Source organism: Dichotomopilus funicola, assembly GCF_033296635.1.
Source record: "Dichotomopilus funicola strain CBS 141.50 unplaced genomic scaffold C8A04scaffold_42, whole genome shotgun sequence".
Classification (NCBI taxonomy): Eukaryota; Fungi; Ascomycota; class Sordariomycetes; order Sordariales; family Chaetomiaceae; genus Dichotomopilus; species Dichotomopilus funicola.
Window position 1 is genome coordinate 152,103 of NW_026944063.1, and position 27,151 is coordinate 179,253.

At 54.5% G+C, this 27,151-nt stretch overlaps 8 protein-coding genes across 8 annotated transcripts; 6 read left to right on the top strand and 2 right to left on the bottom strand.

Moving 5' to 3' along the window:
* Nucleotides 1-4,769: 4,769 nt before the first annotated feature.
* On the bottom strand, nt 4,770-6,541 carry C8A04DRAFT_13083 (CBF/Mak21 family-domain-containing protein; the record flags this gene model as incomplete). The annotated part of the gene is made up of 3 exons (XM_062777574.1): nt 4,770-4,916; nt 4,970-5,852; nt 5,925-6,541. The coding sequence occupies 3 exons, from the start codon at nt 6,539-6,541 to the stop codon at nt 4,770-4,772; spliced, it is 1,647 nt and encodes a 548-aa protein (XP_062635991.1).
* Nucleotides 6,542-6,863: 322 nt separating this feature from the next.
* Nucleotides 6,864-7,932, top strand: C8A04DRAFT_38153 (uncharacterized protein; the record flags this gene model as incomplete). Its single annotated transcript, XM_062784134.1, has 4 exons — nt 6,864-6,894; nt 7,078-7,544; nt 7,624-7,846; nt 7,907-7,932. The coding sequence occupies 4 exons, from the start codon at nt 6,864-6,866 to the stop codon at nt 7,930-7,932; spliced, it is 747 nt and encodes a 248-aa protein (XP_062635992.1).
* Nucleotides 7,933-8,798: 866 nt separating this feature from the next.
* Nucleotides 8,799-11,934, top strand: C8A04DRAFT_13060 (calcium channel YVC1; the record flags this gene model as incomplete). Its single annotated transcript, XM_062777567.1, has 7 exons — nt 8,799-9,105; nt 9,178-9,688; nt 9,764-10,078; nt 10,149-10,466; nt 10,516-10,579; nt 10,642-11,763; nt 11,824-11,934. The coding sequence occupies 7 exons, from the start codon at nt 8,799-8,801 to the stop codon at nt 11,932-11,934; spliced, it is 2,748 nt and encodes a 915-aa protein (XP_062635993.1).
* Nucleotides 11,935-12,477: 543 nt separating this feature from the next.
* C8A04DRAFT_13058 (uncharacterized protein) lies at nt 12,478-12,899 on the top strand (the record flags this gene model as incomplete). The annotated part of the gene is made up of 2 exons (XM_062777566.1): nt 12,478-12,647; nt 12,773-12,899. 2 exons carry the CDS (start codon nt 12,478-12,480, stop codon nt 12,897-12,899), a joined length of 297 nt encoding a protein of 98 aa, XP_062635994.1.
* Nucleotides 12,900-13,536: 637 nt separating this feature from the next.
* C8A04DRAFT_29753 (methyltransferase domain-containing protein) lies at nt 13,537-14,505 on the top strand (the record flags this gene model as incomplete). The annotated part of the gene is made up of 1 exon (XM_062781118.1): nt 13,537-14,505. The coding sequence occupies one exon, from the start codon at nt 13,537-13,539 to the stop codon at nt 14,503-14,505; it is 969 nt and encodes a 322-aa protein (XP_062635995.1).
* A 521-nt stretch (nt 14,506-15,026) lies between these two features.
* On the bottom strand, nt 15,027-16,861 carry C8A04DRAFT_38155 (ER protein Pkr1-domain-containing protein; the record flags this gene model as incomplete). Its single annotated transcript, XM_062784135.1, has 2 exons — nt 15,027-15,375; nt 16,317-16,861. 2 exons carry the CDS (start codon nt 16,859-16,861, stop codon nt 15,027-15,029), a joined length of 894 nt encoding a protein of 297 aa, XP_062635996.1.
* Nucleotides 16,862-18,428: 1,567 nt separating this feature from the next.
* Nucleotides 18,429-19,381, top strand: C8A04DRAFT_29756 (uncharacterized protein; the record flags this gene model as incomplete). The annotated part of the gene is made up of 3 exons (XM_062781119.1): nt 18,429-18,458; nt 18,518-18,792; nt 18,865-19,381. The coding sequence occupies 3 exons, from the start codon at nt 18,429-18,431 to the stop codon at nt 19,379-19,381; spliced, it is 822 nt and encodes a 273-aa protein (XP_062635997.1).
* Nucleotides 19,382-19,531: 150 nt separating this feature from the next.
* Nucleotides 19,532-21,020, top strand: C8A04DRAFT_29757 (uncharacterized protein; the record flags this gene model as incomplete). Its single annotated transcript, XM_062781120.1, has 2 exons — nt 19,532-20,095; nt 20,184-21,020. 2 exons carry the CDS (start codon nt 19,532-19,534, stop codon nt 21,018-21,020), a joined length of 1,401 nt encoding a protein of 466 aa, XP_062635998.1.
* Between the last annotated feature and the right edge of the window lie 6,131 nt (nt 21,021-27,151).

The following is a 27,151-nucleotide window of genomic DNA, read 5'->3' on the forward strand; positions in this document are numbered from 1 at the left end:
CGCGTCCATACCCTGGGCAGACAGATCGGAGCGCCGGCAGGGACGCTAACGTTAGCTTATCTCTAGAATGGGGTACCAGGACGGACGCTTGGGAATGGAATTGGCGAGTCCCCCAATGACTCCCCCCGGCGGGTTTCGGGGGAGTGGGTTTGGGACGCGAGCCGGGATGGTCGGGAGTGCCGGATTGTCGGATGGCCGGACGGACGGTCTTGAAAATCATGGGTGACCCCCCTCTTTGAGCGCGGGGTTATTGTCTCTGAACGACGTAACCGGCTGAGACACTGGCCGTGGGACTGGACAAGCCATGCTGGAAGAGACCGGATTTTCACGGGCCCGGAACGGGATCGGTGCGCCGGTCAACGCGGGGGAGGGGAAAACCGCGTAGCGGGGGACGAGTGAACGGACAGGGCGAAGAGGCGGGCTCGACTTTTTTCCCTCACCGCCATGAAATCTCAAATTTCTTCTCGGGTTTTTTTACTCAAGCTCGCCACACCGATCAGCCCGATACCATCCGAGCCGGCTCAGCTAAAGACGCGCCTCGACAGATCCCGACCCCCTTTCTCTCTCTCTGGTACCCACTCAGTTCGCCGCCCGCCGGCTCCGAGCGGCCCCACCCCCAAACAACCTGCTCCCGGCACCGGAGCCCGAACGGACCCCACTGGACGGAGCAGGGAACGGGAGAGAAGCCCAGGGGTGGGTAAGGTGGAGGCAAGAACTGTGCGAGGGGGAACGAGAGCGCGAGAAGAGAGGGGCAAGCAGGCGGGTGAAGCAGGCAGTCAGCCGGTGAACGTGAAAGGGGGGCAGCTTCCGGCATCTGGCCGGTTCTGTTTCCCACGGGTTGTGGGGGATTGGGGGTGTGTCTCTCTCTCTCTCGGAATTAACGCCCCTTGCGGTCCAGCCCAGTGTGTTTCTCCATCACGAGGCCATTTTGGGTATTGTTTACGGCCGGCCGAGATCTCTAGCGGGGAAGAAGAGAGACCATAACAAGAGCACGGACGACAAGGCGGCGCATAGGCATCGCCTCTTCCTTTCGGGAACCTTGGGCTAGCCGCGCGGGAAAGACAAACCACAACCCCGATAAGAGAGATGTAAACACCGCACTGCCCGGCCCCGCGCCTCGGAAACGGGGGTGCAGGATGGAATTACACTGTCCTCCCGAGTCCCAACGTCCATCGTAGACGCAGGGAGCAAGCAGCAGACGGTTCAAGCAAGCAAACCAACGGACGACCAAACGGACCAAACACGAACCAGATACACGCAGCTGCGCCTTTCTTCGAACCGTGCCGTCCAACTGCCTGAATTTCTACTTGTTAACCGCTCGTTCGGGGTGCGGGCTTCTCACCTTGACACCGTCATACTGGACCAGAAAGACCGCTGTGAAGGCGCCTAGGTCTCGGGTTCCACGCCCCTCGTTTCCCCGGACAACCCGATCATGACCGCGTCTGAGGCTCGTTCCTCGTTCAAATCATCCCCGCCCACCGACGGACAAGCCGATGAGATGAAACTGACCGACTCCATGGCCTTTGTTCGCCTCCCGAGCAGAGCAGGGAGGTAGGCTAATACAAGCAGGCACCTGCGCGCATACTAGCTATAGTTATGGCCGGGGTAAGGTGGGTAGGTAGGTGGAGTCACCCCCGACGCTTTTAGCCCCCTCGGCAGCGTTTTATTTTTACTATCCTGATTTTAAAGTTCTGACTCCTTTCTTTACTCTCTTTTTCACACGCGGTGCGGTGTGGTGTGGTGTGTGGTATATTCAGGGGGGAAGAGAAATGCGGGCGGTGGGCGGTGGGGGAGGGGCGGCGTTGGTGTGGCTTGACCGCTACTTACAAAGGTAAAGATTACTGCGCACTTAGACGCGGCGTGAGGCGTGGAGATTTTGACAGGGGTCGTGGTGGGAAGGGGGGGTTTGGCCGCCCGGGAGATGGTTCCGAAGGTAACCTTAGGTGAATGTTCTTTGGGGTTCTTTGGTTCTCTTTTTCTGGTGTTGTGGTAGTGTTGATGCCCAATGGATAGATCGGTAAGTCGGTGATGAATGGGAAAGGGGATTTGTGAGCGGTGACATTTTCGATGTTGGTTCATTTGGAGGCTCGCCAATCAATTTACTATGTAGCAATGACTGCTTGGAAATAATGAGCAAAATACCAGTCCTCGAGAGGCTGAATTCAAATTCGGTTTCCTAATTAGGGTGGTTGTTATCATCTCTCTTGCCTCTTTTGGATATATCATCGTTGCTGCTGATGATGAATGGAGCTTGGGGACGCGCAAGGCCAGGGAGGCTGAGCAATGGCTTGAGGAGTGTGGGCTGAGCGTGGATGGGATAATAGACGAGTGACGAGTGAGGGTCACTCAACTAACTAGTGGAAATGGGGAAGGGAAGAGTGTAGGTGAGCCAACTGGCTCAGCTCAATACGGACGTGGGGTAGACAAGACTGGAGGAATGGGGTGAATGGGCTGGTTTGCTTGTGATGGGATGAGCGCGAAGGATGGGCATATGGTGCATGGAAAGCCAGCCAGTGCTGCTCTCGCTCTTGTTATTGTTGCCGTCGGATAGTACGAGTGCAGTGCAGTGCATTGCCGCAAGCTAGCTGGAATGATAACGATGATGTCCTTCTCGAAGATCCCCTCCCCGCATCAAAACAAAAGACCGTATATAACTGGCTAGATCGTATTATGTATTATGTCTCTGATGCCTCGTGTTGATGGGTCTGGGGGCCTGGGACCTATGAAACCTGGAACCTACACCGGAAAGAGAGAGAGATAGGAAAGGAAAGAAAGAAAGACATCATGATTAACGTCCAGACGTGCGGGGGACTGAGCCAGTCGAGAAAGACACCAGAATACCATCATAACAAACATGATACGAACAAAACAGACGAACGAGTGGGTGGATGGGTAGATGAATGGATAGACCCCAACCCGGCAGGCAGGCAGGCAGATGTCTCTCCCAAGCAACAAGCAAGGGGGCGATCACGAGGACAGTGGCAAACCAACGCCAGGGGGGAGCTTCTTCGGAAGGCGTGCGGATGCGGGGGTGAAGGGACAAGGGAAGAGGGGGACATAGCTGGCATCGCTATGTCGAATCAACGGCTGGACCGGGCTGTCTGGGCAAGGGAAGGGAAAGGGCTCAGGCTCACTTGCGCCGAGGGTTGATGGTCGAGAGCTTGTGTGGAGGTTTGTTCTGATACGTTGGACCGGACTAGGCACGGGCGGTACCTGGGAGTGAGGTACCGGCTGGTCGGGTCTTTTTTTGCCTTTCTCTTCCCGGGCTGTGATCATCTCGGGTTGTGATCATCCCGTGAGAGCGGGAGCGGGTGTGGGCGTGGGTAGTGAGTGTGCATGGGCGTGGGAGTGGGAAGTGAACGTGGGTGTGCAAGTGGAAGTGAGAGTGGGCAGTGGGATGGCGCGGGGATGGGGTAAGTGAGGCGGTTCCGGGGAAAGAAACACCAGTCAAGACGGTTTCCGCTGGGGCAGCTGATGTGATCTCCGGCTCGGCCGGCGAGTCTTTACCTTTCGGGATTGTTTATGTTTATGTTTTCCCTTTTTGGTTTCCTTTGTTTGTGGTCGACAGCGGGGAGTTACGGAGTGGAAGGGGGTAGAGGGGATCGGATCGTGTTCCGATCCGGCGGAGTCACGGCGGAGTCATGGTGGGCGTTGAAACGGTTCGTGTTGGGGGTTGTTGTGGCGAAGGACGCCTAGCTGGGCTGTTGGTCGGGAACGGGGACGAATATTACTCATGAGGGGGCGTTTTCTATCTGAAGGGAGGTTTTACTCCATTGGCGGGCTGGAGAAAGCCTTGTTGGGGGTTTGACATGATCCTGGCGCTTCGAGCGTGCATGTGTACCTAGGCATACAATATGTTTATTGCTTGAGTAGCTTTTGGGGGAAGGGAGAGGTATTGAGTGAATGGAATCATGTCATGAAGTTGTGGCAGGAGGTCGCGGAACGTGCGGGAGTGAAGCAGCATGAAACACCAAGGCGTGACTCGGTTACACATGTGTTGTGTGAACTCTTCTCTTGATTGCGTGGCCTCTAGGCAACGGGGAAGGGTGTCTATTACCCCACGGAGGTTGTGACCAGTTGCTCCTCTTCTTTGAGCAGGAGCTAAGCGTTGTAAAGTGAAGTAAGCGAAGTCCTTTATCCTAAACACCCAAACCCATCGTGTGACTAGGCTTTGTACACCCACCAAACCATCTAGACTAGACGACCGACCGTTGCATGCGGCTCTGGTGGTCACAAAGAGGGGAATATGGAGCATGACATCAACGCTGTACCTCCGTTGCACCAAGTTAGCCCATCCAGCATGGAAAGTAAGGCGTGAGAGGTTGCCCAGCAGATGCGTGGAACCTCGGTTCGCGTGTATCACCGGAATGCTTCAAACGCCCGCCATTCATCCATACACCCGTCCAGTCATAAATTTCCCGTGCTTGGGGGTACCATACCCGTCTGCCGTGGAAGACAACGCCAACGCTCCAAATTCATGTCGTGATTTGGGAAAGTGTCATTTTGTGCTCCCTCGGCCGTAACACTGGGGATGTCGTCGGAAGTCGCCGTCTGCGGGCAGCCGTGAGTTGTTATCGTTTTGCCATTCCCCTCATGGCTTCAGGGTTACCACATGGATGGCTCATGGCACCAGCAGTCACAACGTGATGCAGTCGTACAATAGTTTTCTTTGACATCCAGGATGGGTCGGCAAAGCTGCACGTCGATATGGGCGTTTCGAATGCCCCCTTTGGCTTTCTCGTTCAATCAGGCGAAACGGTTGGAGACAACTATGGCGACCCAAAGTCCCAGAGACTAACGAGCAAGCTATCAGTCTCCTCGGGGGAGTCACCAGCCTTGGTGAAGATCCTTTTGGGTATCATGTATTCGACAACAGGCGGCTTCTTGACCTCTTTGGCCATTTCCGCTTCCAACAACTGTCACATCATTAGCCGCCACCACCTTCCAGTAACTCGGATGCAAAACTTACACTTCCATAGGAGTGATCCAAAAAGTCCTCCAGACTATACGCCTGCTTGGTGAACTGCTCCGAGATGATCTTGGCAATCGTGGCCACATTGGGGTGGTAATGAGACTGCAGCTGCACAATTTCCCACAAACAGCTATCAATCGCCCGTGTCTCCATGGGATCTTTCTCATCCGGCAAGAAAGGGTCTTCCAACCCCTGGCTCTCGAGCAGATCCCTCTCTTCCTGCGTCCGTGGTACCCGGTGCATCATGAAGGTCGTGAGGGGGTGCTTCTTGAAGAGGTTGTAGAACCACGGCACGATGGCCACGATGGCGCTTGGCGGTGCGTTGAGTGCGAGCCGGGCTAGACGTTTGATAAAGCTTGCCACCATCACGGCGGGCAAATGTGACGAGCCGAGGAATGTGTCGAGGAGGCGAAAGAAGCGCGAGCGGTGTTTGGAGTGGAGGATGTCTGCGTCGAGCAACGAGTAGAGTTTGGAGAAGAACTCGGGGTAGTCGAGGTTGCGTTCTTGGATCAGGTAGAAAACACCCGACAGGGCGAGCAGCGAGATGGAACCGCCCGTGTTGTAGCAGTCGGTTAGGAAGTCCATGAGCAGTTCCGGCTGGGTGAACCAGGGGGCGATCGAGCCGGACATGGCTTCCAGGACCTTCTTTCTTTGCTCCTTGCTTAGACCGAGATGCATGAGTGCTAGCCAGGCCTCCTGCGCCCGCTTCTTGTGCTGGGACAAGGACCGCAGGGGGTGTTTCTTCTTCTGAGGCGGCTCGATGTAGAATTCTTCGAGGTCGTCGTTCGAGTCTGGCACGTCCTCCATGGAGATCAACAGCTCAAACACCGTGTCCCGGATTTCTTCGCTGACGTTGTGTTCTCGCTCGTTGATGTAAGCCCTACTGGCCGTTAGTGGGGAAACGTCCCGAGTGGTCGAGTTTAGTCAAGGGGGTAGGGGTATGGCAACTAACTTGATAGCCTCAAAAGTGTAATAGCGAATGTCATGATACTCATCAACAAACTTCTCCGAAAACTCCTCCATCACCTGATCAACAGGGGACTCAAGAATAGTGGCCACAATATCCGAGAAGAAATAGCGCGGAAAGATGGCCTCAGCCGAGTCGTTGAGGTGCTGGGCTTCGGCCTTCAGCAGGGCCATGGCCAGCATTAGAGCGTTCGACGCCAGCTTTGCGCTCTGGAACATGGCCAAAAGGGCGCGGCGGTAGTCCTCCAAGCGCGAGCGCAGCCAATTCGTGACAGTGGCATCCTTCTCCGACGCATCCTTCCGCTTCACTAGGCTGCCCGCCGCGAGCAGGCGGATGAAGATGCGACAGAGGGCCTCGGAGGCGGCTAATGCGGCTTTCGGCTTCTCATTGTGGGCTTGCGCGAGGTTGAGGATTGTCGCTATGTTGTTGTAATGCTTTTTGGACTCTTGGATCTCGGATTCAAGCCGCTCAATCGTCGTTTGGACATTGTCGTCGTCGTGGGTGTTTTCGGACTTCCTCTTCTTCTTGCTCACATCCCCATTTGCTGTATGTTTCCTCTTTCCTGTGGCCTTTACGCCGGAATCACCCACTGCTTCTGGCATTGTCAGGAGAATGCGACTACAACACCCGGGGTGGGATATCGATACTTCGTCGTTGCTGGTGTTGACTTGCAACTTTTCTTTCTGCGACAAAGATTCCATCCTTGAAGGTTCGCAAAATTTAAGTGGGGCCCTCTCAAATCGGCGGTATTTCAGCGGGGCGCCAAGGCCATCGCTCTTCAACCCACAACGGACCACGTGATTTCACGGCAAAGAGCCGGGCAAGGGTTTCCGTTAAAACCTCAATTCGCACTTGGCAGCAGAGAAGCTCCGACGACAACGTCAACCCCCGCCCCGTCACGCACCCGATATTCCACAACCCACAATGGCGTCCCGCTTGGCCCGCAGCGCAGTCGGTAAGTTGAAGCAAGGAGGCGAGGAAGCAGGGAGTCGTGGACCAATTGAGGCGACACGGAAAATGGGAAGAGTGGAGGGAAACGAGGGGAGGAGGATGAGGAAGAGGAAGAGGAAAGGAAACGCAGGGAAAAGAGAAAAAGAAAGAAAGACATAGGCTGACCGAGGACGGTTACACATCACAGGGGCCGCCCGCCTGCGCCCGACCGTCGTCCCGCGCGCTCTCCCAGCGATCTCGTCGCTCGTCACGGCCCGCCAGACCTCGTCGTCGACGACGGCCACCGTCCCCACGACCGACCCCAAGACCAAGGCGCAGTCGCTCATCGACGCCATCCCGGGCAACAGCCTGGTGTCCAAGACGGCCATCCTCTCGTCGGCGGCCGGCGCGTCCATCTACGCGCTCAGCAACGAGTACTACGTCGTGAACGAGGAGACGGTCGTCGCCTTCTGCCTGCTCAGCGTGTGGACTGCTCTCATCAAGTTTGGTGGCCCGCTGTACCGCGAGTGGGCGGATGGTCAGAACGCGAAGATTAAGGATATCCTTAACGCTGCGCGTGCCGACCACACCCAGGCTGTCAAGACTCGCATTGGTGATGTCCAGCAGATGTCGGGCGTCATTGATGTGACCAAGAGCCTGTTCGAGGTGTCCAAGGTGGGTTTTTTCTTCGGGCCTCTTGTCAAGCCGGGGCCGGTCCAAGTTTGCTAACCATCCTCTGTTTCTCTCCGGACAGGAAACCGCCAAGCTGGAGGCTGAGGCGTACGAGCTCGAGCAGCGCACCGCGTTGGCTGCCGAGGCCAAGTCGGTGCTGGACTCGTGGGTGCGCTACGAGAGCCAGGTCAAGCAGCGCCAGCAGAAGGAGCTCGCCGAGAGCGTCATTGCCAAGGTAAAGGCGGAGTTGGAGAACCCCAAGGTGCTGCAGCAGATTCTGCAGCAGAGCGTGGCGGATGTTGAGCGTATGTCCTTTTTTTTACCTAAGAATATGACAGAGAGACAGAGTCGCTAACACATCCCAGGGATCGTCTCTACCAAGTCGCAATAGACGGGCTAGTCAGTTGGCCAGCTAGAAAGAATTGCTACGCGAGATTCCCTTTGTACTAGTGTTTATACACACCTCTGTGCCAATATAACTCCTTAGTCTCGTACATGTATGGATTGGATCACGGTGACTCTTAGGCAATGACCCTAAGCTCCTCCTTGGGTTTAGATCGGATGACCCGCCGAGCCTCCGCTAGCTGAGCTCTATGATGGACGTCCTGGCGTGCCTAGGTCTGCAGGGTGTGAACACTACCTATGTCAAGCACTTCCTCTCGCTCGGCCTGTCTTGCAAGAAAATGAGTGCATGAACCGTTGTAAAGCCAAGCGTATTTAGAAGTGAAAATGAAGGAATTGCCGAACCCCAATTCCATATTTTACGATTTCAGCTAACTATTTTCATCACCGTCAATTCTCGCACTCCTTTAGAAGAAAGAGCGTCGGCGAGAGTGGGGCGCAGCCCATGAGCTCTCATCCCATGTCAGGATCTCAAACACTTCAAAGACAACCCACCCCGGTCATCACGACTTCCCCTCAAACGAAGAACCCGCATTTTATGACGATACCATGAAGCTTGATAAACCCTCACCTACACGAAATCAGGAGGTCATGATGTTGCAAATATGATGATTCATGAATGATCCGTGTCATTTTACTTATCGTCGATCACTTGAAACGCTTATCAGTTCCGTCTCGAGCATCACCGCCTGATTGAGAGGGATTCCATTACAGAATAACAACCATTACCCAGTATATCATCTCCATCATCACCGCCATCACCACCATCACCGACCCATAATCCCACCATCAATCCCATCAATTGAACCCAAAAACCCCCCATCAGAATACGGCAGAAAGATCCAACCGGGCCCAATGAGCGACCAACCCAGCTCAGGGCCCACCACCGTCTCCGCGCCCGACAACGCGGCCGAGCCTCACTCCACCACCGTCGCTCCCACGACCGCCGGTGCCGCCGAGCGCCAGACCAGCAGCACCGGCAGCACCGGCAGCACCCACCACCACCACCACCAAGGAGGAGGAGGAGGGATCCGGATCCAGGAACCGCCCGAGCGCCGGCCGTTACTCCCGCCCCGCGCGGCGTTTGTCCACGCGCTGGATGGGGACGTTTATTCGTGTGAGAGTTATGGGAGTATACCTGATAACGCGCGGCGGGGGGACGGTGGGAGTGGGAGTGGGAGTGAAAATGGGATTGGGAATGGAAGCAACAGCGGCAGCGGCAGCGTAACGCCAGCCCCCCACGCCCCCCACCGTGAATTACCAGTATACACCAACATCCACCGCATCCGCCGCGACGTCATCTCCGTAGTCGAAGACTACCTCTCCCTGGACCAACTCCGCGACGTACGCCTCAACATCTCCGTCATCCGCCCGCTCGTCGACAAGCTCTACGAGCAAGACGACATCTCCATCGTGTACTGCCTCCTCGTCAACCGCGCCCAGTTCCTCAGCGAGCAGGCGCATCTGACCAACCGGCAGAATGTGAACTTCACGCGGGCGATGTTGTGCGAGTTGATTGCGACGCGGATTTTGAGACGGTTTAATGAGGATAACGAGGGACCGAGAAATTTGTTGGTGTTGGCGCATATTTTGATTGCCGGGTTTGAGCCGTTCCAGAATGCGCCCGAGGAGATTAGACGGGAGGTGGGCGCATCGACGGCGCATCATCGGACGTTGCCGGCGTTGGAGGTGGCGATTTTGAGTGAGAGTAGGGTGTTTTTGGCTAGTACGAGTTGTCAGAAGATGTATGCCCCCCTTGCCTCTTCCTTTACACCCCGGATGATAAGTAAAAAGAGAGAGAGAGAAACTGACTTGCGCAGAGTGGACGCCATCTACGAAGGCCGGGTAGTCTACACACCCTCCAGCTTCATGGACATCATCCCAGACCGCTACAAGCAACGGCCCATCTCGCTATACAACCCGCGCGAGGCGCCCCTGCTCAACCACTACCGGCTCGTGGTACCCCGGACGCGCAACTTCCTCGAGATCACGCACTTTGTCGTGCTGCTGGTGCTGTACCTCGCTTTCATGAGCGAGCGTGAGGCGAAGCGGATTACCAAGCTGGAGGTGTGCTTTACCGTGTATGCGATGGGGTGGGTGCTGGATCAGTTTGCTACACTGCTCGAGCATGGATGGTAAGTACCTACCCTAGCTATGGGTAACTGCGTGTGGTGTGTTGTGTGGGTACAGCTAACAGAAACATAGGGACGTCTACGCGCAAAACCTGTGGTCCTTTCTAGACGTCACATTCGGCGTCATCTACGGCGTCTACTTTGTCCTCCGGCTGTACAGCTGGGGCGCGGACAGTTTCGAAGCGGGACAGCAGGCCCTGGATGTGCTGGCCATCGGCGCTCCCGTGCTGATCCCGCGGTTGGCGTTCAATCTGCTGTCTGACAATCTGGTGTTTTTGTCGCTGCGGTCTATGATGTCGGATTTTGCGGTGCTCTCGGCCTTGGCGATCTGGTGCTTTTTGGGCTTCTTGCTGTCGCTCGTCTGGCTGGGGAATGGACATTTTGGTGCTGGGTGAGTGGGTTTTTTTAGTATAAAATTTTACAATGCTAACTGTGAGCAGGACGATCAGCAAGTGGATGATTTACATCTGGTTTGGCCTGGATGGCTCTGGCATTTCGCGCTCGGTGAGTCCCTGTTTGGTATCACACTGGTTAAACCTTGGACTATAGTCGACTAATTGATGCAGGCCGACTTCCACCAGATCCTGGGTCCCGCGCTGATGATCACCTTTGCCTTCCTCGGCAACACCCTCTTCCTAACCATCCTCGTGTCCATGCTCTCGACCACCTTTAGCCACATCGTCAACAACGCCCCCGCCGAGATCCAGTTCCGCCGCGCCGTCATGACCCTCGAGGGCGTCAAAGGCGACGCCATCTTCGCGTACCCACCTCCCTTCAACGTCCTCGCCATCCTCGTGCTAGTCCCGCTCAAATTCTGCGTCTCCGCCCGCTGGTTCCACAAAATCCACGTCCTCTCCGTCCGCCTCATCAACCTGCCCATCCTCCTCGTCATCGCCGTAGCCGAGCGCCGTTCACTCTCCCCGCACAGCCTGTTCCCCTCCTCTGTCCTCTCGTCAGTCCCCAGCGTGTCCAAGTCGATCAACCACCACCCGGTCCTCCGCATCCGCCGTCGGTTCTGGGATCGCTGGCGGATTACCACCCACAGCGATATCTCGACCGTCTTTGAGATCGACCCGCCTGATTCCGTGCTCGGCGATATTGCCGCAGACGACGATATGACCCGCCACTTGATCCGCAGACAGTTCACGGCTGCGGCGCCGAAGCTGGATCCGCAGCACCAGATGCATGTGCATATTCAGCAGCCGCTACCACATCCGCGGCCTGGACTCGGCCCGTCTGCATCCTCCTCACCGGCCCTAACCAAACCTACCCAACCGCAGTCCCAATCTCAACCTCGCACCTCTCAACCACAACCCCCAACCCCCGGCCTAACCCAACACCAACACCAACAACCCCTCCCAACCCCAGGCTTCATCCCAGGCAGCTTACCCCTGGGCACAACCCCAACCCCAACAGCCACAACAACAACCCTCAAACGCCGCGACAGTATTGCACCCTTTCCCGGGTTGCGTGCCGAGCTGCAGGGGGTGCTGAGCGAGAGTGATGAAGTGAGTGATATTACCTCGAGGCTGGAGGCGTTGGAGGCGAGTATGGCAAGGATGGAGGGGTTGTTGGTTCGGTTTGTGGGGGGTGGTGGTAATAGAGCCGGAATGGGTGGTAACACAGATGAGATGGGTGGTGGGAATGGTGGTGATCACGGTGTGGGTGGGAATATGGATGATGCGGGGGTTGGTATAGGGTTAGGGATGGACATGAGTATGAGTAGTGCGGGTGATGTTGCTGTTGAGGATGAGGAGGAGGAGAATGAGGAAGGGGGAGAACGGGATAGGGTGCCGGTTGGGGGGAGGAGGAGGTCGATGTCTTTGGCCGAGTTGAATCGGGAGGCTGAGGAGGAGTGATTATGTCATCATGGGGGGTTTATTGATTAAGGGGGTACTACATTGCGTGGAGTTGGGGGGTGGAAAGGACTGCGTTGTTGGTTTTGGGGTGTTGTGTGCATAGCAAGTGTGGGGATAGTTTCTTGATGGTATAGAATATACAGCATATGAGATTGAAGAGGTTGTTAACTGGCGGGGATGTGGTGTTGGCATCTCGCGATGCTGTCAAAAAGGTACGAAGTATCTTTTCTCTCCGCTCCTTCCCAAATGTACACGATCACACTATACCCTAAACTTGCCCATCCACTGCATTCCGACAACCTCACGCACACCTCGTTCCCACCACCAAATTTACCCATCGCAAACTCAACACCAACCTCATTTCCCCATCAACCCACCCACAGAAACCATCCCCGACCAAGCAACGACACACCCAACCCAAGCAAAAACATCACAAACCAAACCCAACCCTAAAACCAACACCCATCCACAGAATTCAAACCGAGACTCACGCAAAACCAAGGGTTCAAAAAGAAGGAAGGAGAGCGAGAGAGAAAAAAGAAAATGTGCCTCGTAACCCACTACCGCGACTTCCACTGCAACCACCACTGGGCCGTCATCACCACACCGTGTTTCCCAGGCATGGGCTTCGACAACTGCCCGTCCTTTTTCGAAGGTCAAGCACACCCGTTGCCGAAACGGTTGGTTGCGCTTGGGGAGAGGTGTCCTAAGTGGTTTGTTTTTTTTTTTCCTTCCTTTCCTTTACCCGTTTTTCTGTCCTTGTGTGAGGATTCGAGCTTTTCTCAACAGTTCTTGATTGTTTGTGGGAAGGGGGTGTTCACTGACGTGGTTATTGCAGCGACCTCGCTAATGAGTATGATCGGAATCGGATTCGCATGGTCAAGAGGGTGTCGTATGGGGTTCGTTGGGGACTGGGGCCGAGTGAGACGGATCCGGGGTGTGATTTTGTGTGTTGTGTGATGTGAGCGTGGGTTGGTATGTTGAAGAACCGGGAGAGAGATTATGGCAGGGAGAATGGGGGTGTTGGACGATGTTGGGTTACAAAAATGGGAGATGTGGGAAGATTTGGTTGTACCGCGAGGTGTGTGTTGTCTTGAACTGATATTGGGTGCAAGTGTCTTCTTTTTCTGGAATTTGTGTTGGCCGACAGTGAAACCTGCTTAGTGGCCTAGTGACATATTAAAATTCCTAACTCGCGTTTCCATATAGCGCAGAATATTTAGTCGTGGTAGATTAGCTGTGAGTGGCATAATGATGGAGGTCGGGCACCCGGTATAGACTACATTTTGAAACATTGAACTATCTGCGAGCACGCCCACCTACACGACTAAACGTGTACACAATTAGGATCCGTCTCCTACATATGCTTTCGTGTGATTCTGAAGTTACTCACGGAGCTATGGTCTTTCGACAGACGTCCACATCAAACGCCCCACATTTATTTTTTCTGTTCCTGCCTACCTCGCTCACTCAACAACTCGCACCTTCTTGCCAAATCCCTTTTGCCAAATCGGTCAAAAGTGAAGCCATCACCACCATTTGCCTCTCTTTTCAGTTTTATACTCCCTTCTTCCATCCCCAAAAGGGAAACCCACACCCACGATGCTCCCCACGCCCTCCACCTCCCACGTCCCTTACGCCCGCGTCTACGAACCCGCCGAGGACTCCTTCCTCTTCCTCGACACCCTCTCCTCCGCCTCCGAAACCGCCTTTCTCGCTGGCCGTTTCTCCTCACCTCCCTCCACTACCTCAACCATTACCTCAACCACTACCTCAACCACTACGTCTACTACCACACCTGTTGCTAGTTCACCCACCCTCCTCATCCTCGAAGTCGGTCCCGGCTCCGGCGTCGTCCTCGCCTTCCTCACCGCCCACGCCTCTCATCTGTTTGGCGGCCGTCGGGATGTGCTGACGCTGGGGGTGGATGTGAACCGTGTGGCGTGTGAGGCGACGCGGGAGACGGTGCGGAGGGCTGTTGATGAGGCTGAGCCCGAAGCTGAAGAGACTACTACTAGCGCTTCCGATTCAGCAGCAGAACCAGAAGATAAGGAAGGGAAGCCCAAAGCAGGCACCGGCTACCACCTAGGCACGGCCCAAGGCGACCTCACCACCGCCGTCCGCCCACACTCAGTCGACGTACTCGTGTTCAACCCGCCATATGTCCCGACTCCTGACGTCCCGCCGATGCTTGCTAGCACCACCACCATCACCACCACCACCACCACCACCGCCAGCAACACCATCAGCAGCACCACCGGCACCAGCAGCAGCACAAGCAGCGCCTTTGAAGAAGACTCCCGCCTCCTCGCCCTTTCCTACGCTGGCGGCCGGGACGGCATGGAAGTCACCGATCGACTGATTGATGCGCTGCCGGAGGTGTTGTCAGAGCGCGGCGTGGCGTATTTACTGTTGTGTGCGCAGAACAAGCCGGAGGAGGTGAAGGGGAGGATTCGGGGGATGGGGGGAGAGGGAGGAGATGTGAGAGAATGGAGGGCAGAGACGGTGGGAACGAGTGGGAGACAGGCGGGGTGGGAGAAGTTGCAGATTGTGAGGATATGGAGGGATTAGGGGGGAGTTTAAGTGGTGATGGGGGGATATGATGGGGGTAAGGGGGATGGATGTCAAATGGTGATGAGATGGGGCTGGTTTATTCGTTGGGGTTGGTTATTATTTTAGCTGCTAGCGCCAATGGTTACATACATGCCCATCATATGCCACATCAAGCAGACAGACCCGTTGACCTTTTTTTCATTTTGGTTTCGCCTTTCCCTAGAACGCCAGATGTAGTACCGTTTGAAGTCTAGATCAATCGCCAGCTTCTGTGTCGACCATGCGGACTGGCATAACTTAACCAGTCGGGCCCGGTTTCCTTCGACCAGGATGCATCAAGGGCCATTCCTCTGGTTCACCAGGCCGTTTGCGTCCTCTCCTTCAGCCTAACACCCACCCGGTCAGCCCTACAACAAGGGCGTACCAATAACCACACCCTTCCGCTCGTTCTACACACACGGCAGACAAATGACCCAGCCCCCATTCCACCCACCCCAAAGTCTCGAGAGAACCCAAACAACCTTTTGTCTCCTCATTTATTAACCCCTCCCCCTCCCCCGTCCCCGTCCCCCCCTTCCCCCCCCACGTCCTCCCCGTCCACCACCCGCACCCCGATCCGCCTCTTTCCGTGCCTTATTCTTTGGCTTCGGCGCGTCATCAATCAGCAGGGTATCCAGCGGCAGCGAGTCAGGCAGGATATAATATCGGATGGTGCTGCCGCGAACATTTAGAGTCTCGAGGGGGATAGCGTCTTGGCCGCGGGGCGTCATTTTGACGTTGCGCAGGGCGGTGTTCATTTGAGGCGAGACGGAGGCGATGGTGCCGTGGACGATGGTGCCGTTTTTGAGCTCGATTGTGACGGTTTCGTTGGCGCATTTCATTAGGAATCTAGTACAGTAAGCAGAGGGTCAGTGTTGGGAGGATCTTGATGGTATCCGGAGGGTGAGATGGGTTGGGAAGCGTAGTATCAATCGACCGTCGCGATGGGCAATGTTTTCTCGAGCGTGTTCTCCCAAGGCAAGGCCGCAATCACGGTGCAGTGCTTCCTTCATCCTCCCAAACACAAACACCCCCCAAAAAGAAAAAAAAAAAATCAAAACTTACCTAACCAGCTTCATCTCGACGTACTCGTAGAGAGGCAAACGGCCTACTCCAACGTCAATGCGGGTTGAGGTGGCTTTGGTGGAGGTTGGAATTTGTTGACGGTCGGTCGGTGTTGGGTCGTCAACTTTACCGACTTGGATGGACCTCGCGCCTGCTTCTCCCGTTGATGGAAGGCTGGTGGAGCTCCCTGCGTTTTTGGATATGAAAATTTGGGTCACGTGCCGGTGCCTTGAAGCTTGGGCTTGAAAGTGGGGCTGCTCAGCTGCGCGCCCCGCCATGAGCTCGTGAGCTTTTGGCGTGCTTGGTTTCGAGATTACGGCACTCTTGGTGATTGATTAAGACAGGAGCCCACCCCGGGGCTTTAGCTAGCCTAACGGGCTCGTAGCATGTGGGAAGTGGTATTATGGCCACCATAGATGGGCTCCGTGGTATTCGAGTCACATCCGACCCAGTAGCGTAAACAACCACGAAATACCTCGGCTCTAACCAAAGCTTGAGTGACGCAACGCTTCTCGAGCTGTCATTTCGGCCCCCAAATCGGCCGCCGGAGTCAGAGAACCTCTCTCTAGACTTCTGTTGTTCCTATGTACAATGAAATCCAATGCCATGCCATGCTATGCTCCCCATACATAGTCTCGCCCACCCGCAGTTATCCTCAAAATTAGGCTGTAAATGCATCTATATCCACCTATTTATCCTTCTCATTCTCCGACACCTTCTCCCACTCATCCTCCGTGCTAACCGTGCTCCTCGACCCCTGACTCGGGCTCGGCACCTCTTCCTCCACCGCCCTGTGCTTCAGCTCCCCATGCGTCTCGGCCGCTTCCACTTCGGTGCTGACCGCCGCGGGGGACTCGGTCGGTACCTCGGCTACTACCGCAGCTACAGCAGGAGTCGCAGCCGCAGCGCTTTTACGCAAGCCCGTCTTGGGTTTGTTAACCGTCCCCTCGACCTCCGTCTCGCTATCATCCGACGACAATAGTCGTGGTGGTGACACCCGCTTCTTCGTCTTCTTCCTCTCCTCCGCCTCCGCCGCTGCCGCTTCTTGTTGTTGGTGCGCCTTGAGCTCGCGAGCAAACCAATTGATGGCAGCCCATAGCCCCCCTGAGAGGACCGAGAGGACGAGGAAGTGGATGCTGAAGGTTGCGTAGAGGAGAGCGGCAAGGATGATTTGTAGCGCGGCAAAGGTCGCGTTGGTCGCTACGAGAAGGGTTGGTGTTGGCCCTGGCGTGAAGATGGACTGCCAGAGGTCCTCAATGAAGGACGCCATGGTGTTTGGGTTGGGTTGCTTTACGGGGACAGGTAGTTTGGAATCGGTACAGGCAGTTTAGGATCGGGAACAGTTCGCGCAACGAGAGCCTTGCGAGGCGGGGGAAAAGGATCGATTGATCGAGCTTGTCGTTGTGTTGGAAGTACGTTGCACAGTATTGCGATTTTGCGCGCGGGGGTTCGGGAGCACTAAACTAAGTTGTGGTTCAAATAGCGCGCTGGAGGTAACAATGTCAGCGTGTGATCACGGGTTGGCGGAGGTGCGGTCATTTTAAACCGGCGGCCAAGACGTCAATTAAGTACAGATATCCTCCCCCGAAACGGCAGCCTGGAAAGGCAGTGGTTGACACGGTAGCGAATTGCGTAGACGTACCTTGGGGTTTTGGCAACGTGGTGTGTAGATTTGCGCCCAAACGACAGCGTGTCAAGTTACAAAGGGCCGGTACCTAGTGATGGGCGGATGAATGGGGGGGTAGGCCGAGATGGTCGGGCAGAGATGACGACGCGAACAAGGTCGGCAAGTCGGTTTGTACTTCCAACAAGGAAAACGGGTTACTTCGCCGTGCCAAGACTCAGGGTCTTGCGTGCAGCTGCTGCTGGAGCAACAGGATCCGACCAGGGCACTGCAGGGCTCCAGGGGTATGTAAGTGAGAGCAATGACGGGTCACAAGCGACTGTCCAAACACCGCCTTAAAATGAGCGCTCTTTATGAACAAGCGAACAAAGAGAGAACGGGAGGGGCCAATGTGATCTTCAATACATGACCAGGCGCAGTTAATATCAGGGTAGCGCGGCACTTTTTGCGCACGCGGGGGATTTGGGCCGCTGTTGCCGTTGCCCGCAAGACCCGATGCAACGGTGGGGAGGAGAGTGACGGACCAACGGACGTATGAGTACGACAGAGTGTCTCGTGAGGAGGTGACTAAAATAGAGCAAGCGAGAAGATGCTTCCTAAAGTGTGGGGGTTTGGAGGTCATTATTGTTAATTCGCTGAAAGAGAGAAATAGGGACTGTAAGGGAAGTTGCCCATGACCCCCCAAAGCGCGAACTCGCTGTTTTGGGCAATCACCGGAGCTTTGAGCCAACCATTGCGGGGACAATGACGTCCCCACCTAACCTGTCAAACCCCACCTTCCGCTTCTTGCCAGCTAGAAGTGCGGCATCTCCACTGCCTTTCTGCAGTCTTCTCACAACTAACCAGGTACCTATTGTACTTACATGTGTGTAAGAAGGGACTACCTTACCTATCCACAACATTAAACAATGTCCTGGAGCTCAGGGAGCCGGGGACCCAATGCCCACCACTTGACAGCCTTAAAGCGAAGGAACAGCCGCTCTATTTACGACACGACCTCGTGGGACTCGCCTTTATTTTTTTACCTCATCCATCCACCACATACCCAACACCCTTTGTTCTTACGCTCCGCCTTCCCTGAGGTGGACCTTCGTTCGCCATGGCATCTCAAGGCGGTACCCCGGATTCAGTCTAGGGGGCAGATCTCCCGCAGCCCACCCAACCGCCAGGCCCATGCAACGATAACCGCCCCCTAACCCTCCTGAGCCTGCCCATGGATATCCTTTGCCCCATTGTTTCCAATGTACGTATGTGGCCGTCCCTCTAGACCGTGAAGGCCGCTAACCACCCTCGACTCGTTAGATCAAAGCACGCAGGGACCTGGCAATGCTAGTACGGACTCACCCGGTGTTCTATGACCTAGTCATCCCGCGACTCTACTCCCGCTTCGAGCTCAATTGGCCAGGGGCGCTAGGGCATCCTGAGATTCGCGAGGAATCCGGCTCCGATGCATTAACCCGGGGCTTGTCGACTCTCTGTATCGGGAGCAGTTTTGCCCGTACCGTAAACAGGAGCCGTACCATTCCCGGCGAGCAACAACATCAACAGCATAGGCTTCCGGACAACGACTTTGCCAAGTATGTCAAAGAGTTTTCCATTCGCGAAGTTCGTGCCAACTAGAAATATGGCCACGACGGACTTCGAGGGAGTGGTGAGCTGTTAAGTATCCTCGTCGCTGGCGCCATCCGCAAGATGGTCAATTTGGAGACCTTCGTCTGGGACATACCAACCGGTGCCTCGTCTTGTATCTTTGAGGCCTTGTCCTCGCTCGCCCACCAGCCCGGGAACGACTGTAAATTAAGCAACGTATGGGTGCGTTGTGACGACAATACCATGCGCCGGAGGCTAGCGGGCCTCCCGGGTCATTCTGCGGTTTTCAAGAGATTCAATCCAGGTATCCATTCCATGACCTATCTTGGACACCTTCCAAGACCGCATGAGGACCTCCCGCCCCCCGGGGGGCCAGTTCGCTACTCTGAATACCATTGCGAATACCCGACCTTCAGCGTTCTCCCACCTCTCAAGAGGCTGACCGTCACCGATGTTGACGAGCTAGGCTACTTGGACGAGATGGCGACCTTCATCGGACGCTCCAAGGAGACCCTGGAGGAACTCACTGTCCGCATTTCTGAAAAGGCGTCATTCCAACATTTTGCGGAGCCGTAGGACGGCCAATCGACCCAGGTCGATCACCACGCGCAATGGCCAGGCGAAAGTACTATTGGAGATCGCCGCTTGGGAGGTGCTCTGGGCGTGCTGTTTGGCAAGGTTTACGACCTTCGACCACTTTCCAGGGCTATGTTACCCTCTGACGGGATGCCCTCTGCGGAGCCACTAAAGCTGCGAAAGTTTGAGTTTCAGGGGAATAAGTTTGTGAATAAGGTTTGCCGACATGCCCTTGACTGGTCCGTTTTGACCAGCCTCACCCTGATCGGCACCCCCTTTCTCAATCCCCTCTGGACTACGTTGCGTAATGAGTTCGGGCCCACGGTACTATCAACAGCAGAGGACACGCCGCCCTCCGACACTCCACGCAAATACCACCTCGCCCTCAAGGAAATACGCACCGACTTTGCGTGCTTCTCCTTGCTCAAATTCGTCAAAGCCACCCTTGCCCCAAACACGCTCGAAGCTCTGTTCTTGCATAGACTCTCAGAAGGCCGTGAATCCACTTCCGAGCTCAATAGAGAGCTTCATGGTGCGATCATGTACCACTCAGGTAGCCTACAGAAGCTTTATCTCGAAGGAAGCTACCAGCTGAAGCCAAATTTTGATTTTCCTCAGTACTTCCCCTTGGAATCTGAGCTGCTTTCCTATCTCAGCAGCGGGAGCATGGTGAACTTGCGCGAACTCTCACTTGCGCTAGATAACAATAATTTGGTACGTTTCCCTTGCCTGTTGATCGCTGGCATGTACTATTCTGCACCCAGAGCCATGGGGAAATACTGACCTCGCCCGCCTTCTCCAGAATGGCCTATATGCCCGTTTCAAAAACATTCCGGAACTGCGCGCCCTTCAAATTCAGTATGTCTACAACTACCCAGGCAGCCGCGCGGTGTGCTATGCCGGTGTTGTTCTGGACAAGATACTCGAACTCATCACGCGCCATCCCGAGAAGATGAAGAGGCTGCGTTATATCGGGTCAATGGGCAAGTGCTATGAGATTGGGGAGGAGCCAGTCCCGGAGGGGAGGCGGAGAACGGGAGAGGTGGAAGGAAATGTGGTTACGGAGGCCCAGCCTGATACTGGCGACGGTAATCCTGTTTCTGAAGGAGAGGGCGGCAATGGTGGGCACATTGACTTCTCTCCCCGGCGCCACACTTTGCCGGCGGGTTCTGGTTTGCGACGGTGGTTGGCCGGAGGCGGTGATAATGCCCCGGGCGGTGATACTGGCCCGCGCGGGCTAGAAGAAGCGGAACTCTGGGCTCCAGCCCTTACAGTGGAATACGGTAATGTTCTTGAGGGCGGGAGCACGTCCGGGGCGGCCAGACTTGCCACACTTTCTGAAATTGCAGCCCACGGGGGTCAGGATGGAATCGACAACCCCGACCGACAGGACCACGACCCCCAGCAGCAGCAGCAGCAGCAGCAAGGAGATGGCGATGGTCACCAGCAGCAGGAACAGCAGGAAGGGGATCACGGAGGCAACAACAGCGAGGTACACAGTTCTCACAAATGGATCAGTTCTTCTCATAACTTGCATGAGAAGCCGGTCGACAAAAGGGATATCGTGTACAAGTTGAGGAGCATCCAGCCCGGTGATAAACCGACCGTTTTCAAGGCGTGGGCTGGTGAGTTGGATTGAGGTAATTTGGGGAAAGCTTATCATGGCTTTTCTTTTCCTTCCCTCCTCTTCTCCATCCGACAGGACGGGTTCATTATGTGGGACAGCGGATAGTTTCAGCGAGTCTTTTCTGTAGAAATTGAGTTGTAGTGTTAGATAATTACACATTGTGCAGCGTCGTGCGTTCTGGAATCATCGCGTTATTGGAACCTAGGGTAGGTATTCACCACATGTTACGTTGTTTGTGTGGTGCTAATGGTGTTCATGGGATAATCCATATTTGCCAATCTCCTTCCCGGGCTGCCTCCTCGTCCATAGTAAACATCAATATAGAGTTCGTTGGTAAGGGTGCGTCTACAGTGTAATAGAGCCATGCGTGTAGCCTGCCGAAAAGGGGATCCTCGTTGATGAGACATGGAACCAGCGTGTTTTGTGCTCGAAGCTTAACTGTGGTCATTGTTACTTGCTGTGGTTGTATTGAGTAACTGTAAACATGTGGTAATGAGTGAAGGTAGCGAGAAGACAAAGGGCTTGGCTTGGATTGGGGGTTGATATGGTGGGTTTGAGACATTTGATTTACAGGAGTAAGCCATGTTTATGGGGGCTGTTGATAGGGGTACATGTCTATGAGGTCTGTTGATAGGGGTATCACAATGGGTTGGAGTAGGTTAAAGGGTTGAGACTAGGACAAGTATGTACTTCTTCTTTACAGAAGGAAAAGGAAAATAGGAAACAGGCTCAATTCCAAAATGCACGTTCGTAAAAAGAGTTCAGCTTAGTTGTTTACAATTCTACAAGGCGTATATCACTACTTTTTGTGTCTGAGAAAGCTGTGAGTGTTAAGACGAGTAGCATCACTGAACGTTTGGGTTGGGTTCGGCTCACTTTGGTAGTCTGCTAATGACATTCAGTTTACTAATGAGAGTACTTTTTTGAAGAAAAAGACTTGGCTAGATTTAAACAATCTATTCCATTAGCTTTCGGTATGGTTGAGCCGGATACGTTTGTTAGTCCAGCGCAGTCCTCAATCTCTCCCCTGATACTCTGTGAACACCCACGGCGTAGCGTTCCGGCCTCTTCCAATAGCAACAATATACATAACAACGCACGCATGACCAGGCCAACAAATCTTAGTAACTCACCTGGAAAGCGGCCATTTGACACAGATCACCCGGGAGAAGAGCATGCTGTCTCACGGCTCAACGACCCCTTAACTGCCAACTCACTCTCATTTCCTCCTCATCTTCCCGCTCCCTGAAGAGAGCAGAGCATAATCCCCCCCTCATTCTCCTTTACTAATCCCCCCCTCGACTAACTAGAGTAAATTACCCCCTTTCCGGGAACACCGGACCATTCCCCCGCGCACGCGCGTCACCCGCTTTACCCCCCGACTGAACAATCCCACGCGGGCAGAAATAGTACACGGCGGCCCCCTGAGCCCCTGAAGTACGGCATGAACAGTGGATACCCCCCCTTCCCCCCTGGACCTGCACTTGAACATGAGTACGAGTATGAGCCTGAGGCAGAGAGAGCTCAAAGTGGCAACACACACACATCCATCCCCAGCTACACTAGATACGGTTAACCGACCCTGCCCTGCCCTGCCCTGTCTGTTCGAACCCGTTGTCAATCAAGGTTTGTGCCACACACCTACCCACCGGTGAGCCATCCGCACACCCCACAGCTACTCACACCGGGATAGATGCTTCCGAGGGGGACTGGGGAGAACAGAATAGAGAGGCACGGTTGGGGGGTCTCATTGGCTTGGTCTTCTTTGGCTTTGCCACTGGGTTAAGCTGTCGGTTGGTTGACCTCATTGGTTTGTGGTTTTGGCTTTGCCTTTGGGTTAAGCCGTCGGCTGGCCTGGGTTGGTTTTGGTCTGGTAAATCTGGCTCAGGTTGGTCTGGGTTGGTCCCATTTGGTCTGGTCTGTCTAGTTTGGTCGGCCCAAGTTTGTTTTGGGTGGGACAAACTGGCCGACCTGGCCGACCTGGCCTCGCTTGGTTTGGCCTGATTTGACCTGACCTGGCCACTCTCGCTTTCCCTCTATCTCTCTCGCACCCTTCACTTGGGAGATCACGCCCCCTCTCCACCTCGCCTCTCTCTCTGGCCTCAGGCCAGCCGGCTCGGGAGGAATCCTTCGAGAACGGGTGGTGGCGGGGCGTGTGGCGTGTGGCCGAAACTTTAACGAGGTGGCTGTTGGATGCGCGCGCGCGCGTGTGTCTGTGACCTAGGGAGAGGGACGGGATAGGGACGGGATAGAGGGCTATAGCGGGGCTTATACGGGGTTTCTGTCTGTTTGAGAGTGCTGGGATTGGGATCGGGAGCTGGCTGGGGAGGGTTTTGATATGGTTGGTGGCTATAGGGGGTAGGGAGATAGAGGAATATGGAATGGGGATGGAGATGGAATTCGAAGAAACATGGCTATGGCTATGGCTATGGCTATGAGGGAGGACGGTAGGACGTAGGACGATAGGAGGGTAGGACAGCTGGACGGCAGGACTAGATTGTTCACTTGGGATGGATGGGCTTGGGGGAAGCTTGAGGAGAAGGCCGGCAGTGGCTTTGGGTGGGTGTGCCTCGTTTGTTGAAGCCAAATTTGCGGCGGAGATGGCCGGATACCCGTGGGTTTCACGAGTATGTGGTTCAGATAAGGGGCTTAACCGTGGTGGTGGCCATTGAATCCGTCTTGACGTCAAGAGGCACGTCGAGATGTCTCGATTCCCCATGATTGGGGTTGGACAAGGGGAATCAAAGCCCCATGACAAAGCCACCACCATCCTGTGACACTGAGGGCTAACAGCCCGCTGTGGAGGTCGGCTGCTAGCTCGAGACTGTCTCGAACTGAAACTACAGGTGGATCTAATTTTGACAAGAGACCGATGTGGCGCAGGTCGCCGGCTGATGTTTGAGCCCTATCGTCATCACCTTAAAGCTTCTTGTGAGATCTCCAACAGGTCTAGAAGACTGCGGAAGGGCTGTACAGGTGTGACGAGATCCACTATACTCAGGACTCATGAGACGGTGGATATGTTCCGTAGTTGTGTCTCCACCAATTCATCCTTCAAAAGAACTTTCGGGAATTTTTCTGGGCTAGGGTTGGCCGAGTCATAGAAGTGGTCCTCGAAAAGTGCCAACGCCGCTGCGTCAGGATTCGTCTCAAGCCGTTTTGATGAACCGTGCCGTGTTAGCGTGTCCCAAAGAAGTCGAGAGTCGGGAGTTTCTCTTTGCTAAACCCTAGCCATCCCATGTCCCGGTGCCTTTTCTTTCTCAAAATAGCTGGCAACCCTTGCTATGAGCTAACAACGGGTCGGCATCCGCAGCAGTGGAACACAAGGGTCAACATCGGATGGAGGATTGGAACCGGTGTTTCGACAACAAACATAGTGTGGAGAGGATAGAGAGAGCGATACGCTACACGTAGATAACACACCGGAATGTGGGAGAAAGACAGGCGAGTAGGACCATTAAGGTTTCTCAGCCACATAGAAATGCTCCTTCCCATGCTCGCCAATCTGCATCTCGGGTCAACCATCCGTTGATGTCGTCTTGTTGGAGTCGCGAGGAAGAGTTTATTGGTTTGTTGGTGCAGCTTAATGCAAGCCAAGGCGAGGCAGCAAGATCGGTAAAGCGAAGCGAGTCCAGAAACACGAACCGTCAATCCCCAGCCTCAATCTAGCCCCGGGCATGCACGAGTAACTGACCCCCCGTTTCCGGCATGTGTTTCAACCTCTCCATAGAACACGGCATGTGGGAGCCTACCGGCCAGCTACCCAGCCCCCTAACCCGCGAATAACCTTCCCATCGAACTAGTCGTCGATGACAAAGTAACAGCATGCATTTCCACGCGTTGTGTACAGCATACGTGTCTCCTGTCCTCGCTTGAGAAGCATGTCCCCTGTCTCTCCTCGGGCCGTGTACATTCCATGCCCCCTCAAGTTCTGTACGGCCCTTTTCCGGTCCCTGCAAAAGCCCATACATTTTGCTAAGTAGTCGATGCAATCCCAGAAAACGGGAAAGTCAAATGTTGTTGCCGGGTCTAGGATCCTACCGCAACGGCAGCTTTAATCAGGGACTTAACAATAACTCCGAACACGAACACACCGGAAAAAGGTTTTCCGGTTCTTCCTGCTTCCGCTAACGTTTAAAAAAAAGCAAGAAACAAAAAACGGTTACACTCCAAAGCCAAGTCGCGGCAGACCAGGGACAAGAATCCTTCGGTTAGCGGGAAGGATCACGAGGAAGGATTTCTTTGGGGAGAAGCCAGCAGCCAGCAGAAGCCAGCAGTACGATTGCTCCTTCCCATGCAAGGGCCCGTCCCTTTGCAGTTCCGTCGTAGTCCCAATCTGGTCCGGTTCAGTCCAGTCCAATCCAATGCATTCTGCTCCCCACCCAAAATACTGAATGGGCGATTGAGGGTTGGAGATGAGAGAAAGTTGGATGGGATCATCATCACTGGGCTTAATTCCCATCTGTCCCACCGCCATGATGGCGATCCCCTCGTGTTCGAACCGAACAGCCACGAATAGACGAGCTTTAGCCTTCCTTTCGAACATTGCATCTTGGCCTCCCAACGGCTTCATTCGTGGCTGATAGTCACAACGCAGGCCGTAGGAATTTTGGAGAGGGGGGGTCACAGGTTTCGACGTCACAGGGAGCTTGCCAAGTTATCCAGCACACTTCCTTGCTTGTCTATGATCCTCCCCTCGTACATACCTAGGTTCTGTACTGTGTAGCTGAACGCCACAGTACGAGCAGCCCTACGTAGCCACATAGTAGACGCAACGTTGTTCCCTCCTATGCAGAGGAAGAACCCCAGAATCCAGGACGATCATCTGAGATCATACAGACGAATGACCTCAGAATAGGGGCAACACACTTCACTACGACACTGCCCTTTCCCCAGCACCAATAGCCGTCATCATCAACAACCCCCTAAACCGCTTACAACCAACCATATCCTACCTTACCAACCTACCCAATCCCATCCCATCCCATCCCGCTCCCGTTCCCTATTCGATCGTATCACACATCATCCTCTGTCGTGTCCTTCGAGACAACAGCCCCAATTGACGGACAGGAAGATAGACGGACAGACAGACAGACGGGATGCTTGGCGGTTCCTTCCCGCGCTGGCCTACTTGTAAAACAAATCTAGTGTAGTGTACTGCCGTGGTCATCATCCGAGTGGTGGTGCACCACATCCCGCTGCGTGAGCGTCCTCCGGGGTACGTTGCCGTGGATTCCGCAGTTTCCGCCGGATTCGTCACCTCCGTAGGATTGGGATCGTGATTCGTTCGTTTGTTATTGTATGTATGCATGTAGTGTAGATATGTGTGTGTACGTGTGACCCAGAGCGGTGAATATCTGAGTCTTGTTGTCTTGTCAGTTGCTGTGCCGCTCATTGATGGTTTTACCCGAGCGGCCCAGTTTCCTTCTAGAAGCCCATCAAAAATATTCCACACACGTTTTCTACGCCGGTGCTCTGGACACGCTTGCCGCCTGTGCCACCATGCCCGCCCAGGAGGTGGCTGTTGTTGGGCTCGAGCAAAGCGAAGCGGCGTGTAAGTGCGTACCGGTGGACGTGTTCTTGGGTGGGCGATCTGGGGACTTTGAGGTTTCATCCCGGGAGTTAGTGGGGGAAAGGCCTTTTTTTTTTGTCTTTTTTATTTTTGTTTGGTTGTTGTAGTTTAGATCCCCTGATGCTAGTTAACCGGCCTTTTCCTTTTACTTGCATGAGAAAGGAAGAGAGTTGAGATGTTCAGTATGCTACTGGGGTGTATGGCTATCGTTTGTGCCAACCCTGTTGCTGGAAGAGAACCATTCAGTGTAACATCTTGCGCTATCCGCAGTTTGTAACATGATCTCGTCTATTGAAATGATCTGACAAGATCTTACTGCGATGCAACGATAAGAGAGGCAAAAAGACAGACTCGATTTTATTCCGACAACCCTCGGAACTGAGAGTGACAAAGCAACGGACGTCTCTGTCGAAATGGGGTTGCCGAAGCGAAGAGTCTCATTCGCTAGGGTCGCCTAGTCCGAGACAGTTCAAACAAAATGAGACTAACGTTACCCTCGATAAGGATACAACAAGTCACCCCGTAGCTAATCGCCACGTGATTGACGAGCAATTGTAACAAAACTCAGTGA